Source organism: Lithobates pipiens, unplaced genomic scaffold (assembly GCF_037356315.1).
Source record: "Lithobates pipiens isolate NorthernLeopardFrog02 unplaced genomic scaffold, aLitPip1_a1.2 Scaffold_1, whole genome shotgun sequence".
Lineage (NCBI taxonomy): Eukaryota > Metazoa > Chordata > Amphibia > Anura > Ranidae > Lithobates > Lithobates pipiens.
Genome location: NW_027507685.1, coordinates 76,407,681 through 76,424,728, shown reverse-complemented (window position 1 = coordinate 76,424,728; position 17,048 = coordinate 76,407,681). Strand labels below are relative to the sequence as shown.

The following is a 17,048-nucleotide window of genomic DNA, read 5'->3' as shown; positions in this document are numbered from 1 at the left end:
CAATTGTTTTGCATGCAACTTTATATTTTGTATCTCCAACATGTCCCACATCATTATCTGGTAACCTATTCTTACCCAACCATCCCTGACTCACATTTGAAAATAATTTATGGCTTGCTCTCCATGTAATCTTTTTTATCCTTACAGCTTTCTTAATCACTTTCCCAGGACAAGCAAACAGGTCAGATGTTCTAATTACACCAGATGCCTATGTGATCTAGGCCAGGGGCTTGCAACAAGGCAGTTGCAGGCATGTAGTGGAAAGATTGTAACCCCCCTGTCATGGGCATTAATAGCATCGGACACCTAGGGCCTCAAATATCTTGCCTTGTGCCCTGGGTGCTTACACCCCTGCTGTATATAATCTCTGGTGTTGGTGCCAGCAGAGGAACTTAAGATAAGTGATGGCTGGTGTGTGTGTGTGCATGTTAGTCTGTGAATGAATGTTTGAGTGCATGTATAAAGATATGAGAAAAATGTGGCCATGGAGGTACTGCTGTGCTTTAAATTAATCATAGGGTGTGCTTTGCATTATGGTATTTATACTCCTGACCCCTGCACTCTAGTCTGTACTTTTATGGAGGTACTGCTGTGCTATCAATTAAGTAAAGGGAAATTAATCAGAGGGTGTGCTTTGCACTATGGTATTTACCTGACCCCTGCACTCTAGTCACTAGGCTGTACTTTACGTTTACTCCTGACCCCTGCATAAGGAGGACCCCCCCCATCATGCCACGTCTCCTCGGGGCCACTCCCCACCAATATGAGTGGGAACAAGTAACTGAAAAGTTTGGAGGGACACCCAGTCATGCCATTAGAGGAACTTAGGATAAGTGATGGCTGGTGTATTTTTATGTGAGGAAACTTATGTGCCTTGCCAAAGTACCTTAAAGGGAGTAATTGCTGTGCTATGAATAAAGGGCTGTAATGAATCATGAGAGATGATGTGCAATAGGGTGTATAAACTCCTGACCCCTGCAAACTGTTCACTGAGCTGCAAGTTACTTTTACACCGCTTGTACATAGCACACTCATGGCCCCTGTCCTCTGTACCCTTGCATCAGTCTTACAGATGAAAAAACATTACTCTCTGAAAAAAAAAACTATGAACGGAAGTGAAAGCCAAATTTTTAATTGAAGCTAAAAGTTTAGATTGGTACAATTAAATTTTTATTATTATATTTTTCATTTTTTACTTCAAAAAGTCATTACTTTTCATTGGGGTTTTAGAAGGAAGAAAAAACATAAAAGATCACCAGGGTACAGTGTGTTGTTTTTTTTTTTTTTGTCTGGTGTCTCTTCTATGTTGTCCATGTAGATCTCCAAGGTTACTTACCCCTGGCTTTGGCCAATATGTTCAACGCACACCTGGCGACATCATTTTAAGTAGGGTGTCTGAAGGAGTTAAAATTATGAGCTACACTATTTCACTACATTCTGAACATTTTGAGCTTGCATTCACATTTTGAAATCATAAAAGTAGACGATGTCCCATTTTGTTTGTAAAAGCACTGTGTATCGTTAATAAGATTTAATAAGGTCAAATTTCTCATCGCATTTTGTATATCAGTACTGATGACCTCCTTTTGCATCTTTAGTCACCTCTTGTCTACAGCCATCTAGTGATAGCTACATGGCATGGATATATTTCTCAGGGCTGGTTACCTTATGGTGACAAGGGCAGACTATTGCCTTTATAATGTGGGTTGAAGCAGCCTCTTGCAATCTCTGCTAAAAGCCTATGTAACAATGCAGGAGCCCATTTGTGAGCTAGAAACCTGATCATTGTTACCCTTTGTTACATTTGTTACATTAAGTTAATAAAAATATATATTTTTTATAAAAATATTAAGCATATATTGGGTTTACATAAATTTTGACCTCAATCCCTGGACTGAACCTTAATGTTAACCTAATTCTAAACAATAAGCCAATCTCGTGATATCGATACTTACCTTCTCCTTGCCAAAAGTGGCCAGCCATCCTGTGGCAGGATTCACATTAAAACAACCTGTGGCAAAAAAAAAAAAAAAAAAAAAAAAGTAGCCCCAGATGGTCGGAGTCAAAAGGATTTCATGAACTCCATTTAATGGAACAAGCCGCAATATATCTAGAGACTGAATGTTGGGACTTGCATATTTGCATTACAAAATGTATAAAAAAACCTGTAGTTATATTTCACTATACATTATAGCAGTACATTTTAATAATCAAAAATACATTAACTGGAAAAAAAAAATGTAAAACCCAGTGCAAGTCCCATGTGAATCAGTCCAGTAAAAGACCTCATACTCACAAGACAGTCTACAGAGAGACCGCCTCCTACTGTGGATGTGGAATGACATTAGCAGATTGAGCCATAAGGAAATTGGAACACTGGTGAGAGCAAAGCAAGCATGGAGGAGAGAGACCAAGTCACTGCTTGTGTAGTGCAGGACTTCTGTATGATATTGTCCTTGGAAAACAACTTGGCCATGTCAGGAGTTGCAGCTGTAGCATGTTTACATTCAGCCTTGCCCCAAGGCATCCCTGTGGACTCTGTAGCTTAGCTGATCACACAGCATTCAGTAGCCACAAAAGTACCATCCCCAACCCTAGGGAGAAGGAGACCTTGACAGAGTTGCCAGTGTTGCATTGATCTGTGTTACAGCATGAAACACTGTAGTCATAATTGAAGACATTGTCCGTGGTTTTAGGGGTAGCAGTGCAGTTTGCGTCGCAGCTCAGCTTGGAGAACAGGGAAAATGAACCTGTAAAAACAAAGAGATGCACTAAAAACATGCTACTCATTTTTAAAAGTCAGCTTCTAATATTTAAAAGCTCAAATCGAACATTTCCCATCACAAATTCTGATCGTGTGTACACAGCATTATTCTCACACCTTGGCTGCTGCTAACATTTCATTGTGAAGGGAGCACAACACCATAATCTGACTTTGTGATAGCTGCAGCAGCCGGACAGATTGTAAATTGTGGCATAATAGGCACCCCTCACAACATAACATTGTTTCCTAAATCCATACTGCAGCCCATTTCACATGTTAGATAAATTGTGCATATGGAGAACTTCATGCTCTATGTCCATATTTTAAGAGACCCTGCTGCTGAACCAATAATTTCAACAAAAAAAATCTTCCCAAAAGATCATATCTGCACAGTTAATGTATTTTAGGCATTTTTTTACCCATAGATTTTTTTTTATATAGACATCCAAAAGCCCTGACACTATCTGGAATGTGATGTCAGCAGCCCCAATAGACTCGGAGCCATCACTCAACTGACACTCTAAAAGTGATTCTCAACCTCAGTCCTCAAGTACCCCTAACGGGGTGGTTAAAGCGAGGCTGCTTTAAATCAATAACAATGACATGGTATTGATGAGAGCTATTTTTTCTAAGGGAAGTTTCCAAAACATGGTCCTTTGGGGGTACTTGAGGACTGAGGTTCAGAACCACTGCTCTAAAGTATTCCCTTTTGCTTCTCCCCATACTCTACTCCTAAACTACCAGCACATAAGGGATTACCCTCTCCTCTCCCATTCCAAACCAGAGGAAAGTTTTGATTGGGGTTAAGCGTAAAAGTATACTGTATCTAAAGCCAAAACATGTTGGCTAGAGTAATAAAGGGTGGTAAATCTGTCAGACCTTGAGAAGAAGCAGGTGATTATGAAGGGATGCAACACCACTCAGGCTTTTTGCCATCTGTGTTCCATTGGGGAGATTTTCCCTTTACTTCTATATCAGAGGAAAAACAGGAAGCAAGAAGGAATATCGCCAAAGTGAGGGATATCCTATTAGACAGAACATCTCCCCTCTATTCTTTTTTTTGGTTACCATTTGAAAATGTTATATTTTTCCCCCTCACTTTTAGTCCCAGTGACAGTAGTTACTACAGCAAATAGAGTGGCCAAATCTAGCCAGTGGGCTCACAAACACTAAACTTGAAAGGGATATTAACTCTCCCCCAATTTTATCTGAAACAAAAACATTTGGCTTCAGATATACTTTAAAAAAGGAGTGAGGTTTTCCCAAAAAAATAGAACTTACCTACTCACCCCCCATGCTGCAGTGTCAGTCTGATGAGAACTGAGCCAATCACATGACCACCGATCCCTCAGTTCTAGGCTTGCTCGGAGCAGAGAGCAGCAACTGTCAGTCACTGCGCTCTGCTCTGCCCCTTCAGCACTCATTGGAGCACCTGTCTAGTGAGGGGGCAGGCACAGCTGGATTGGCTCTGAGCCATGTGCAGAGAGCCAGGGCCCTCTGTCAGTCAGATAGCTGGGTGGATACTGACAATATGATCAGGATCCTTCCAGAGCCTTGAGCGGCTCTGTGACATCAGTTGATAATGGGCTTTAGCAAGCCCTTAGATGACTCTGGGTCACAAGAGACCAAAAGGAAGTGCACTCCTGTGACCCAGAGTTTAAATAGAAAAGTGGTTGTAAAGACAAAAAAAAAAAGCCTTCGGTGCACAACAGCCCCTCTAATACTTACCTGAGGTCCATCTAGAAGATCCAGTGATGTTGCATTAGTGTCTCGGCTGTCTGGGACTCCCTTCCTCATTGGCTGAGACAGCAGTGCAGCATCATTGGCTCCTGTTGCTGTTAAAGTCAGTCAGCCAACAAGGAGAGAAAGGGGGGGGGGGGGGCAGGCTACAGCTCCATGTCTGGATGGACATGGCTCAGGTGCCCCCCATAGCAAGCTGCTTGCTGTGGGGGCACTTAACAGGAGGGAGGGGATAGCGGCACTGAAGAGGGATCCGATAAGAGGAGGATCTGGGCTGCTCTGTGCAAATCCAAAAAAGTTTAAGGCTGATCAGCAAACCTACAACTATACTGTTTGCGTTAGTCATTCCAGGCTTGACATAAAAATATCTTTTTTTTTTTTATATTACCGAAGCTAGCTTTGGTGGTGGAGCAGTTGCCAGTGCAGCTTTGAGTGGATGATCCAGTGAAGCAGATGGAAAGAGCCTTGAATTTACAGATGTTACACATGGAGGTGGAGGCTGCAAAGAGAAAATAATTAGAAAGTTCTGAGACCTCTACCAAAAAGGGGCTGGAGACAACTTTAGTAAAACATTCTGGAAAGACTTGCCCTAAGAGAACATACATGCAAAAATCGAGCATTCGATGTTAAATGTTTGCTTGTAATTCTTTTCAATCCTATCAGGCAGCAGATTCTTGGCATTTAAAAACTGAACCCCAGTCTTACCTTCAGTCTTGCACAATTGTACAACTTCCTCTCTTGTAATGCAACTGCTTACTGTTTTTTACTGCATGTTGTAAGCTTCTTACAGTATGCACTGGAACATGCAGAAAGTCAGAGAGAGCCTCGTTTCCTGGATGAAGGACAGCCAACATCTTATACTTCCTCCCCAGCCTTCCCGTCCCTTACTGGTCTCTTACACTCATTGTCTTTATGCAACTCCTCCCAAGTAGGCCCACCAACCTATCAAGGTATTTTGATGTTTGCATAACCTTTCCCATTACTTGCATCAGCACTGAGGACTCTTGAGAGGAGCTACCGTGAAAGGATGCGGTGCCGGTGATGTTTTCATGTTACATGGAGCTTCCGGTTGTCCCCTCCTACTGAAAAAAATCTTTCTGAATTGCATAGAAAAGAACAGAGTCCTAGTGATGACATCACCAAATCTAACATAAGGTATGTAAACAGGAAGGTTTTATTTTAAAAATTCACTAGCATGTTGAGAAGGGGGACCAGGGAAGGCAAAATACAAGCAGAATAAATGACAACTTTAAAGCTCCAAAACGAACTACTAAAGCAACAGAGCCAGAAAATGGCTAAAAGCGTATGTGGCAACAGCTTATGCTTTAAAGAGATTATCATTATTCTGACTCGTTCTCTTGTAGAATATAGATTCATTTTAAGGGGTAAAGTTGGATCTATCTTCAATCAGTTGTATCAGCCAACGTCCCTTAGAATGTGCACATCATAGTTAAATGCTGTTGTTCACTGCATCTGATTCATTTTAGGATAGATAAAAAAAGACCACAATACTAAAAATAAAGTTTGCTGCCAATTGACAAATGGTTTTAACTGATTCTGGAACAATAACTTTAAATAAACACTATCACTTTGCCTATTTGCAAAGTGACATTGTCCGTGCATAACCCACCAACCCCCCGATATGTACCCTCAGACTTACCCTGCCATACTCCACCACCTCCTTACCTTAGCATTCCTGTCTGTTGAAGTTTTAGTTTCAACTGGTGTTGGATGAGGTCATGAGGTCATGGCACCATAAATGGTCCCTCCCTCGATATCTGGAAGCCACAATCCATTACAGAGGGCTTCAGATGGGGTTGGGAGGCAGCAATTGAGTTTGGCTAGGTGAAAGACAAATAAGCAGTGTCTCTTTAAAGAGAACCTGTATTTTGCTCTGTTCATTGAACTGGAAATGGGAAAATGTGAAGTACTTCCAGAAATGGAGATGCGTGTGACAGCACTGGCCCAATCAGTGATGTCACATGGGAAGCCCATAGCCCAGTGATTCAATACAGTATCTGCACTCACGTGGAAGTGCGCTGAGATGAGTGATAGTTGAACCCCATACAAGTGCATTAAGAAACACTTGTATATGCTAAACTGCATACCTGATTAAACTTTTATGAAAAAAGATGAACTTGTGAGTCCGCTACACCTTAAAATACACCAAGACCTTCATCACTGAAGAACTAGATGTTCCCCTACAAAGGGTATATGTTGATCAGAAGAGTACAGGTGCTTTTTACATTATGTATAGTATATTTCCTTCTACCACCTATCTTGTTTTCTGGTTTCGATAATCCTACACATCCAACACGCACACCAATTTTTTATGCTCTTAGCCTTATCTACAATTACCTTCTCTACCCTTCTAAAAGCATTTTATTGAGTAAGCAGCCTTTCTGTCAGAATTCCCACTGTTGACTGAGCAAATATTTGCCTTATACATTAACTTCTCATTGATGAAAAAGTGGATATGGCTATATAATACCATGTTTACATCATGAGAGTATTAAACCACATGACCTATTGCTAAAAGGGTTTCTTGATTACATCCCTCAATGTAACCTTGGCATAACTTCTCTTTGCCCCCCTGAGATAAGAAGGTAAGGACACCCTGATCACTCTGAGATTACCAAACAAATGACACATTTTAAGAGCAAATACATTTGCAATTAAAAAAAATATATACATTTTTTTATGGCATGATAATAGAAAGAAATTAAATAATGCAATGTTGGCCTTCCACATGAGAAATAGGACTGGCTTTACCGACCTTCTGAAGAGGACTGGCTGGCTGTTACAGGCTATAGGCTAAATGATTTGAGGAAGCCTGGGCAGGTCTGTATGAGCTTTTTTTTTTAACTAGTTCATGATTCCCAGCCAGCCCAGTATGGAACTCACCACAGACCCTCTGACTTTAATATTTAAAAGGATGTAGATCAAGGCCAAGAAAAGGCAGCAATACTTATCTGCATATTGGTTCCTGGCCAGAGATTATGGAAGTCAAAGGGTTAGTATGTTAGAATAGTACTTTCAAAAATGACAGCCTCCAAGTTTCTCTTGTGTCAGATCTGTTTAAAAATGGGAATCCCACCAGTATTTGACTAAAGCCTATGCACTGGGTTAATGGTTTGCGCCAAGGGGAAGATCACTGTCCAGTCCCTGTTGCAGAATTGTAAGCTATCTATCTTTAGTCGTCACTCATCCAAGCCCCTACTGTGCATTATCCATACATACAGAACAAGCAAAGTGCTGGTGTGCAGTGGCCAGGTATACAGATTAACAGATATATCCAGCATACAGAACAATAAGGTGCAGCGGTCATGCATACAAAATAATTTGTATTTTTTGTTCTTTACACTACGGAATACATTACAAGAGAAGTAATATTGTGCAGCATTTGCAAAAACATTATTCTAACTGCCATGCATAACAAAACGTAGTAATGAGGAAAATGGTCACCATGTAATATAGGTGGATGGGTGTGGTGACTAGTACATCATGCAGCATAACAGGGTGAGAAGGGCAGAAAACTGGTGACTCCAAGACTATCAGAGTGAGTTGACAAGGCCAATTTATCCATAAAAATAGTATCAAGGAGATTTAGTAGATTTTAACATTGTACTGGTATGTGTAAAAGCTGGCTTAGCCACCTGCTTTGGCAAAAATAAGCATATCCCCAAAGGGGTTAAAACACACACCCACCTAAAAAATTGTTATTCTAATGCAGAGTAGTGAAATCAAAATGGTTTAATCTGCACATTGTGTTCCATCACTCGTTCTTTGTTCCACTGTGCCTGAAGAGCCTTTTGAAGTACCAAGCACAACAGGAAATGTTCAGCCTCTGCTTTCCACTATAGAGTCCTGATGCAGCATGTTGAGGATTACTACAGAATTTTCCTATAGTCACCAAGTACTATGGAGTCTGTTCATGCATAACAGAACAAGGCAAAACGTGTACTATATTGTGAAAAATATGATTATAGAATATATTTAGAAGTCTCAGTATGTTTAATGATGCAGTCTATTCAGTTCTTTAATAGATAAACATACTCAACACACACTAAAGCCTCGTGCACACAGTACAATTGTTGGCCAACTGAGCGTCTGATTTTTGTCAAAGGGGCGTGCTCCAGGATCTTGTCTTGCATACTAACGTTACACAATTGTCGTGCCACAAACATGAATGTAGTGACGTACTATGAGAAATTTCAGCTCTTGAGCGCCACCATTTGGGCCCCTTCTGCTAATTTCGTCTTTGGCGAGCATTGATTCTGAGCATGCGTGTTTGTACTTTCGACTTTTGTGTGACGAATTTGTGTACTGACCAACAGAAAATCTGATGTCAAGCCGTTGTCTGCCGAAAATGTACTAGCCTGTCAGCCTGTCAACAAACAATCCAACCGTGTGTATGAGGCTTAACTTTCTCTGGTTGAATAATTGTGATACAAACAATTTTTTTTTTTTTTTTTTTTTTTAGAAAAGAATAATAATCAGATTAAATACATTAATGGCTCACACGTTGAAGGAGTAGAAAGTAAAAAAAATAAGCTGTAAGGCATCATCCATTTGCTTGTTATTTTGATCTGAACTAAATTATGACCAAATCAAACTAAATAACACATTAATTATCAAAATATATGCTAATGATGCACAATCGTTCATACTGCCTGACATTTTTACTTTTGCCATGTGGTTAAATTGGCTACTAATGCATCACAACGCAGGGCTTTTTTTTCTTTTTTTTTGCTTAACACATGCTTGGACACCTGCTTTGAGTGTTTTTTTCCTGCACTGCCATTGTCATTAAATGGCCCTTGAAGGCACAAAACATCAGCCAGTACATGTCGCACATGTGTACATAGTTACATAGTTAGTATGGTTGAATAAAGACACCAGTCCATCCAGTTCAACCTGAGTGAGTGTCTACAATTGTCCCTATCCCTGTACATTGCACACTCACAACAGTCCCTACCCTCAAGGAGCCCACAATCCCATTCTTATACTAGGGCCAGTTTTGGACAGAAGCCAATTAACCTACCTGCATGTCTTTGGAGTGTGGGAGGAAACAGGAGTACCCGGAGTAAACCCACGCAGGCACAGGGAGAACATGCAAACTCCAGGCAGGTAGTGTCATGGTTGGGATTACAACAAGTGACCCTTTTTACTGTTAAGTGAGAGTGCTAACCACTACACCACTGTGCCGCCTAAACGTCTATGAAACTTGTGGAGAAGGACAGGCGCATGTACATCCGAGGATGAAACCCAGGAGCGTTCCTCCCGACCGTACCCCTTCCAATGCACCAGGTACTGTATGCTCCCACAGAACCTATGGGAGTCAACAATGGATTGTTCCCCATGGTTCTGTCACGGTCCCTACAGTGTCTTTTAGACAGCCAGGCGTAGTTGCGCCCCAAGTGGCTCTGGGTGGTATTGAACTCATGACTGTCAGTTGTTGCTCCTGTTTCTTTACCTCTGAGCCACACCACACCACACCACACCACAATAGTACTATTTTTTTATTTTTTTATTCTTTTTATTGCAGTATTTCGATTAAGCTACAATATAGAGCCGATTGGGCATACCCAGGCTTGAACATACATACCACAGACGTAACTAAAACAACACCTATAAAACTAGAACACAACCTATAAAAATAGAAACTTGGTATGCTCGGACCACCTATGCAGTTTGAAACATATCTGTTTCACCGGTTAAACTTCAGAACCTAGCTTACTATGAAGATAGATTCGCTTTCAGACCTTAGTTACCCGTAAGGTTTCTGACTAGTGAAACAAGAATTCAAAGTTCCGTTAGCTAGGAATGGTTGAATTATTGCATGGATATTTCTAGTCATCTACAAAGACTACCATATGTCCCACATTTTGTGAAATTTCATAGCACATCCTCTAGATAAGTAAGTGGCCTCATACAATGGAAGTGCAGAGTTAATCAGCTGTTTCCAGAGATTGACTGATGGTGCAATAGAAGATTTCCACCAGAGTACAATGGCCTTGCTTGCGTCAAACTAATACTCCCAGGAGGGTTCTGACTGCTCGACTATGAACCAGAGGGTCGACAAAACCCATCAGGCACACCTCCACCGTTAGTGGGATCTGGATGGTGGTGACAGTGGAGATAACTGTAGCTACCTCCCTCCAAAAATTTTTTTATTTGAGGACAGGTCCAAAATACATGAATGAAACCCGCTGATGGAGCAAAACACCACCAGCATGAAGCTGGGACAGACTGGTATTTTATGTAGACGTGAGGGTGTGTAATACACTCTGTGCATGATCTTAAACTGTACTAGTCTGTCTCTTGCTGAGACCAATTGTGTGAAGGAGCATTCCCGTGCCTCTTCCCAGTCCTCCTTGCCCATGTCAGGGAAGTCTTCCACCCACTTGGCCCTAAGGGTTTCAAGTCCCGTGTGTATATTAGGTGACAATGCTTTGTATATGTTGGACAGTGGCTTGGTTATAGATCCGTCTCTGAGTAAGTCTTCCAGAGACAAAATATAAAAAGCCACTTGAAAGTTCTCGAATTGAGCACTAAAAGCATGCCTAAGCTGCAAGAACCTAAACAAGTATGAGTTAGGCAGGTCGTATTTTTGTTTCAAGCCATCAAAAGGTCAGCAGTTGAACCCCCTGTACAGATCTGATCCACATATTTAGTATCCTTAACTGTCCAGATATTAGGATCCAGAATTGACAAACTCTGACAGTGACTGATTAAACCAAAGGGGAGTATGTGGTGAGATATGTCCAGAAGGCATGGGGTGCCGCGAAAGAGCCACCGACCACGCCCTCAGCACAGTTCGCATAGCTACTGTCAGGCGAAATGGTGCAGAGGGTCCATGGTAGACTAAGTTCCGCAACGCATCATAGGAGCCCAAACATTCTGCCTCCAGAACCATTTCTGCATTGGACTCAGAGACTAACCAATTGTGCGCTTGTGACAACTGGGCTGCCAAGAAGTATCTATGTAGGTTGGGACAAGCCAATCCCCCGTCCTTCCAAGGTCTCTGCAACACTGCAAACTTAAATCTCGGCTGGCCTGTGCCCCAGAGAAAAGCAAGCAAGGTAGTATTCATGATGCCGCATACACACGACCGGACTTTCCTTTAGAATAAACTCTGACGTTTTTTCCGACAGAGTTCCTCTGAAACGGACTTGCCTACACACGATCACACCAAAGTCTGTTCGTTTAGAACGTGATGACGTACAAATAGACTAGAAAAGGAAGTTCAATAGCCAATAGCTGCCCTTGCAGCGTTTTTGGTCCGTCGGAATAGCATACAGACGAACGGTTTTCCCGATAGGAATTAATTCAATCGGAAAGATTTAAAACATGTTGTATTTCTAGGTCTGTCAGAATTTTTGGAAAAAAAAGTCAGATGAAGCCCACACACGATCGGAATATCCGATGAAATGATTCCGTCTGAACTTTTCTGCCGGAAAGTCCGGTTGTGTGTGCGCAGCATTAGGCGGAACACCTTCTTGGGTATCCGCACTCGGGAATGTCTAAGAACACAGAGCAGGCAAAAGCTTCATCTTGAATACATTAATTCGCCCAATCAGGGAGAGGGGGAGCAGAGCCCATGCTTTCAATTTAGCCTTCATATTTTGTATCAATGGAGCTACGTTTAATGTATAATAGTCAGCAGTAGATGAGAAAATGTGGATACCCAGATAATTTTGTTGGTCCATATTAAGGGGAGATTAGGGTCTTGTAAAGATTTTGCCTCAGTGTCAATCAGCAATATTTGGGATTTGCCCCAGTTAACTTTGAGTCCTCCTGAGCAGTCAGTGAAACCAGATGCCTAGAGCTGCTTGAAGGGATGGAGTAATAGTATTATTTATTGGAGTAACCTGTGCACATGCCACAGTGGTATAAAAACACACAACATTATTTAACAGTTAAGTTAAATGCAGTAGATTGTATGGGACCTGTGCAGACAGGCTGGATTATAATAAATACAAATTATGGCATCTACATTTTAGTTCCCCTAAAGTGCATAGATGTGAATGATCCACAAAGCAAAGGCTTGGGTTTTGCACAAAATGCATTTCATGTAGTAAAATTACATATATTTGACAACAAGAGACAGGAGAAATGTGAATAGGCCCTTAAAGCGACACACCCAAGCACAACAAAGAAAAAAGGCATAAAAAGAAAAAACACATACAGACACCTCAACTCCCTCTCCCTCCAGCATAAGTATTGCAAAAAAAAAAAGTCATCACTTACCTACTGCAATCAGTCCAACAGCAAACGTTAGATATAAGAGCACCTTCATGGTTCTTGACTTTCAAGTATCTCTAGAAAGGAACAATAACAAAACTTCTTCACTAACACATCCTCCATTATGGAATGCCTAGTAGAGCACAGAGATAGCCAAGAGGTACATGAACGAGAACAGCACAGCTGGGATGGCTGCATCCATATCCCTGAAGCTAGATGAAAACACAAGAGGTGTTGGCAGGAAGAGAAACAGACAGGCTTTACCAACGGTAGAAGATACAGAGAAAACATTTTTTTTTTTCACTAATCTGACTTTGAAAACCTCAAATCAGACTAGTCAGTAAGATATGCCGCTCTTTGGAAAATCTTTGCACAAAGCATATTACATAAAAAGTAAAAAAAAAGTAAAAAAAGTGGTGGCTTTGAGTAATTAAAAATAAATAAAACAATTAAAATAGAGCGCAAGGTTTTAACAATGAAGAAAAAAAAGGGGTTAAAGTCTTGAATTTCCAAAGCATGGATGAAATAGCATTTTGAAAAAAAAAAACATTATGAAAGGAGAAACAGAAGGAAAAAAAAAATTACCAATTATTCTCAGACTTCGACCTCTTGCAGACTGCACATAGCTATATAAACCCCTCTATATACCTCTATTTCAGGGGAGGAGAAAGTGGATCAAGTTACTCCCTAGAGTGCCACACCTGTCTAGCAGTGTTGTGAGAGCAGCAGAGAGTGACAGGCACGGGGATCAAAAATCCTGTTCACTGGCTTTTAGGTTATTACTGCTTTTACCTACATAATTCCTGGAGCGCAGGCTCTTGTAGTTCCTCAGCTCTCTCACATGGGCATGTCATTTTTGCTGATCCTATTATGCATGTATTTTCTAGCACAAACATTCCTGCATAATGATCAGTAAGTAGAATCTGCATCTGGGATATGTGTATCTATACATAGACATTTTGTTTTTTTGTATTAGATCTGAATGCAGTGCGTGTTTAACCACTTAAGCCCCGAACCAATTGTCAGCCTAAGGACCAGAGGTCTTTTTACAATTTCGCACTGCACTGCTTTAACTGGTAATTACGCGGTCATGCAATGTTGTACCCAAACAAAATTTGCGTCCTTTTCTTCCCACAAATAGAGCTTTCTTTTGATGGTATTTGATTGCCTCTGCGATTTTTATTTTTTACGATATAAAAGGAAAAAGACTGAAAATTTTGAAAAAAAAAAAAAGATATTTTCTACTTTTTGTTGTAAGAAAAATCGAATAAACTAAATTTTCGTCATACATTTAGGCCAAAATTTATTCAGCCACATGTCTTTAGTAAAAAAAATGTCAATAAGCGTATATTTATTGGTTTGCGCAAAAGTTATAGCGTCTACAAACTAGAGTACATTTTCTGAAATTTACACAGCTTTTAATTTATGACTGCCTATCTCATTTCTTGAGGTGCTAAAATGGCAGGGCAGTACAAACCCCCCCCCCCCCCGCATGACCCCATTTTGGAAAGTAGACACCCCAAGAAAATTGCTGAGTGGCATGTTGAGCCCATTGAATATTTTTTTTTCCCCAAGTGATTGAATAATGACACACAAAAAAAAAGTAGTTGTCACTAAATGATATATTGCTCACACATGCCATAGTTATATGTGGAATTGCACCCCAAAATATATTCTGCTGCTTCTCCTGAGTATGGGTATACCACATATGTGGGACTTTTTAGGAGCCTAGCCGCGTACGGGACCCCGAAAACCAATCACTGCCTTCAGGATTTCTAAGGGTGCAAATTTTTGATTTCACTCCTCACTACCTATCACAGTTTCGAAAGCCATAAAATGCCAAAATAGCACAAAACCCCCTCAAATGACCCCATTTTGGAGAGTAGACATCCCAAGCTATTTACTGAGAAGCATGTTGAGTCCATGAAATATTTTATATTTTGCCATAAGTTGCGGGATTATTACAAACTTTTTTTTTTGCACAAAGTTGTCACTAAATGGTACTGTATATTGCTTACACATACTATGGGCATAAGTGAAATTACACCCCAAAATAAATTCTACTGCTTCTCCTGCACATGTGGGGGACTTTTTGGGAGCCTAGCCGCGTACGGAACCCCGAAAACCAAGCACCGCCTTCAGGATTTAAATATAAAACGCTACCAAAAAAAACAATTCGTTTTTTTGGAACCCTAAACTGCTGGGGACCCTAGTATAGATCTGATCAGATAGATATTGATCTGTCCAGATACTATACCACTACGGGAGGTGTATGCTTTGCGCGTGGGTGTTAGCGGTACTGGCGCTAACCTAGTGCTGCCTGGGGCGACGCAGACCTTGACCCTAAAACCTAATTGATATCTCCCGCCGGATGATCATGGGGTTAAACCTTTATTGGGCAATAAATGGTGGGTGCCCTGATGCTATAAAAAGCAAACGAACTAACCAGAGTCACCCATAACACGTATACGGTGATCACTGGTGAAAGGGTTAACTAGATGCAATCAGGGGGTTAAAATCTTTATTAGGTAGTATATGGGGGTTCCTGACGCTATATAAAAACCTGACGGGGAACCTAAATAACTAACTGGCTAACGAGCGTCACCAGTGACACTTATACGGTGATCGCTGGTGAAAGGGTTAACTCTCGGGGCAATCAGGGGGTTAAAATATTTATTAGGTAGTATATGGGGGTACCTAACGCTATAAAAACCTGGCGGTGAACATAAAAAATAACTAGCTACCTAGCGGCACCAGTGACACTAATGCAGCGATCATAAAAACGATCGCTTAGTGACACTGGCAAAAGGAGGTGAAAGGGTTAACTCTAGGGGCAATCAGGGGGTTAAACCTTTATTTGGGGGGTAGGGGGCTACCCTGGACCTAACACTAACTGCCCTGACACTTTTTACTGTCACAACTGACACTAAATGCAGTGATCAGTAAATAAATGATCACTGCAATCAGTGACACTGTAACTGGGAGGGGGGGGGGGGCGGGGGGTGATCAGGGGGTGATTTGTGTGCCTATGTGTACCTACATGTCAGTGTTATGTTGGTGCACTTACTATTGTGTTCTCCTCGCAGTCCGGTCAAAAAGACTGCCCCGAGGAGAATGACATCACTTCCTCCCTGCCTGTGTTTACACTACACAGGCGGGAGAAGCTTCTCATTCGCCAGGAGCGATCGAGAGGGAATGGCCAGAAACCAATGGCCATCCCCTCATCCCGGATTGCTCCTGAAGCGAAACGGACCACCGCAGCCAGTGGGATGGGGTCGGATCAGTCCCCCCACCCGCTGGAAGGCAAGCGCGTACATGTACGTGCTTGTGCCTATCGGTGCCATTGTGCCGACGTACATTGACATGTAGTGGTTAAGTACCAATGTTAATGTCTCAACTGAAAACAATGCAGCTGCGTTCATATCTGTAAATGAAGAAAAACGTGTAAATGCGTTTTTTGTTTTTTTTATGGCTGAATGAGGCCTTACACGAGGAGTATAGTCAAAGCTATTTTGTTTGTACTTATCCTATGGATCACAGGAGTGCAGTCCGTTTTGTACTGCTGTGACCTGTTTTCAGTTGACTGATGACACTGAGTTGATCCAGTCTCTGAAAAAGATCCTGACCAAATGGTTCGAGCCTGAGCCAGCTGCTCCCACCCCCTGCACAGCCCAGCACTCCAGTGAGTGCTGGAGGGGCAGAGCAGAGAGCCAGAGACTGTCAGTCACCAGCTCTCTGAAGACAGATAACTGAGCAATCAGCAGTATTAGGGTCACTCAGTTCCCGGTCTTAGATCCGGCTGGGGGCAGATGCAGCATCGGACCAATGCTGAATCCACCTAGGGGAGTATAATTGTTTTGTTTTATGAAACCCATACATCTCTTTCAAGCAGTGGTGGTTGTTCAAAATATTTGGGGGGATGCAAACAAACTAAAAAATTAAACTGTCAGTAATGCAGGACTGTAAATAGCTATTCATCAGGTGGTTATGTATCATTACTGCTAAATAAAACCGTGGCCATCAATTGCAGCCTCACTGTGCCTGTCACAGTAGGCCAATCACAGCCACATTTCAAGTAAAATGAAATAAAATCACTTAACATAAGGTGTCCTCATAAAAGCCCACTTTTACATAAGATGTCCCAATCAGAGTCCCCCTTTACAGCATGTGCCCCCCTTTACATCAGGTGTCCCAATCAGAGTCCCCATTTACATGATATGTCACCATCAGAGTCCCCCTTCACACCAGGTGCCCCCATCAGAGTCCCCCTTCACATCAGGTGTCCCCATCAGAGTCC

General features: G+C 41.6%; 1 protein-coding gene across 1 annotated transcript; it reads right to left on the bottom strand.

The window, feature by feature from the left end:
• Nucleotides 1–2,051: 2,051 nt before the first annotated feature.
• Nucleotides 2,052–13,479, bottom strand: LOC143935823 (uncharacterized). The gene is made up of 4 exons (XM_077459975.1): nucleotides 13,337–13,479; nucleotides 12,758–12,828; nucleotides 4,893–5,003; nucleotides 2,052–2,750 (listed from the first exon to the last, which is right to left on the bottom strand). The coding sequence occupies exons 2-4, from the start codon at nucleotides 12,804–12,806 to the stop codon at nucleotides 2,554–2,556; spliced, it is 357 nt and encodes a 118-aa protein (XP_077316101.1). The 5' UTR covers nucleotides 12,807–12,828; nucleotides 13,337–13,479; the 3' UTR covers nucleotides 2,052–2,553.
• Between the last annotated feature and the right edge of the window lie 3,569 nt (nucleotides 13,480–17,048).

What these genes read in the sequence shown, in the direction of transcription:
- LOC143935823 (XM_077459975.1), bottom strand. Translation starts at nt 12,806, where the DNA reads ATGAAGGTGCTCTTATATCTAACGTTTGCTGTTGGACTGATTGCAGTA. An exon ending in TGTTGGACTGATTGCAGTAG is followed by an intron (nt 5,004 to 12,757) that starts GTAAGTGATGAC and finishes TTCTCTTTGCAG; the next exon opens with CCTCCACCTCCATGTGTAAC. An exon ending in CACCACCAAAGCTAGCTTCG is followed by an intron (nt 2,751 to 4,892) that starts GTAATATAAAAA and finishes TTGTTTTTACAG; the next exon opens with GTTCATTTTCCCTGTTCTCC.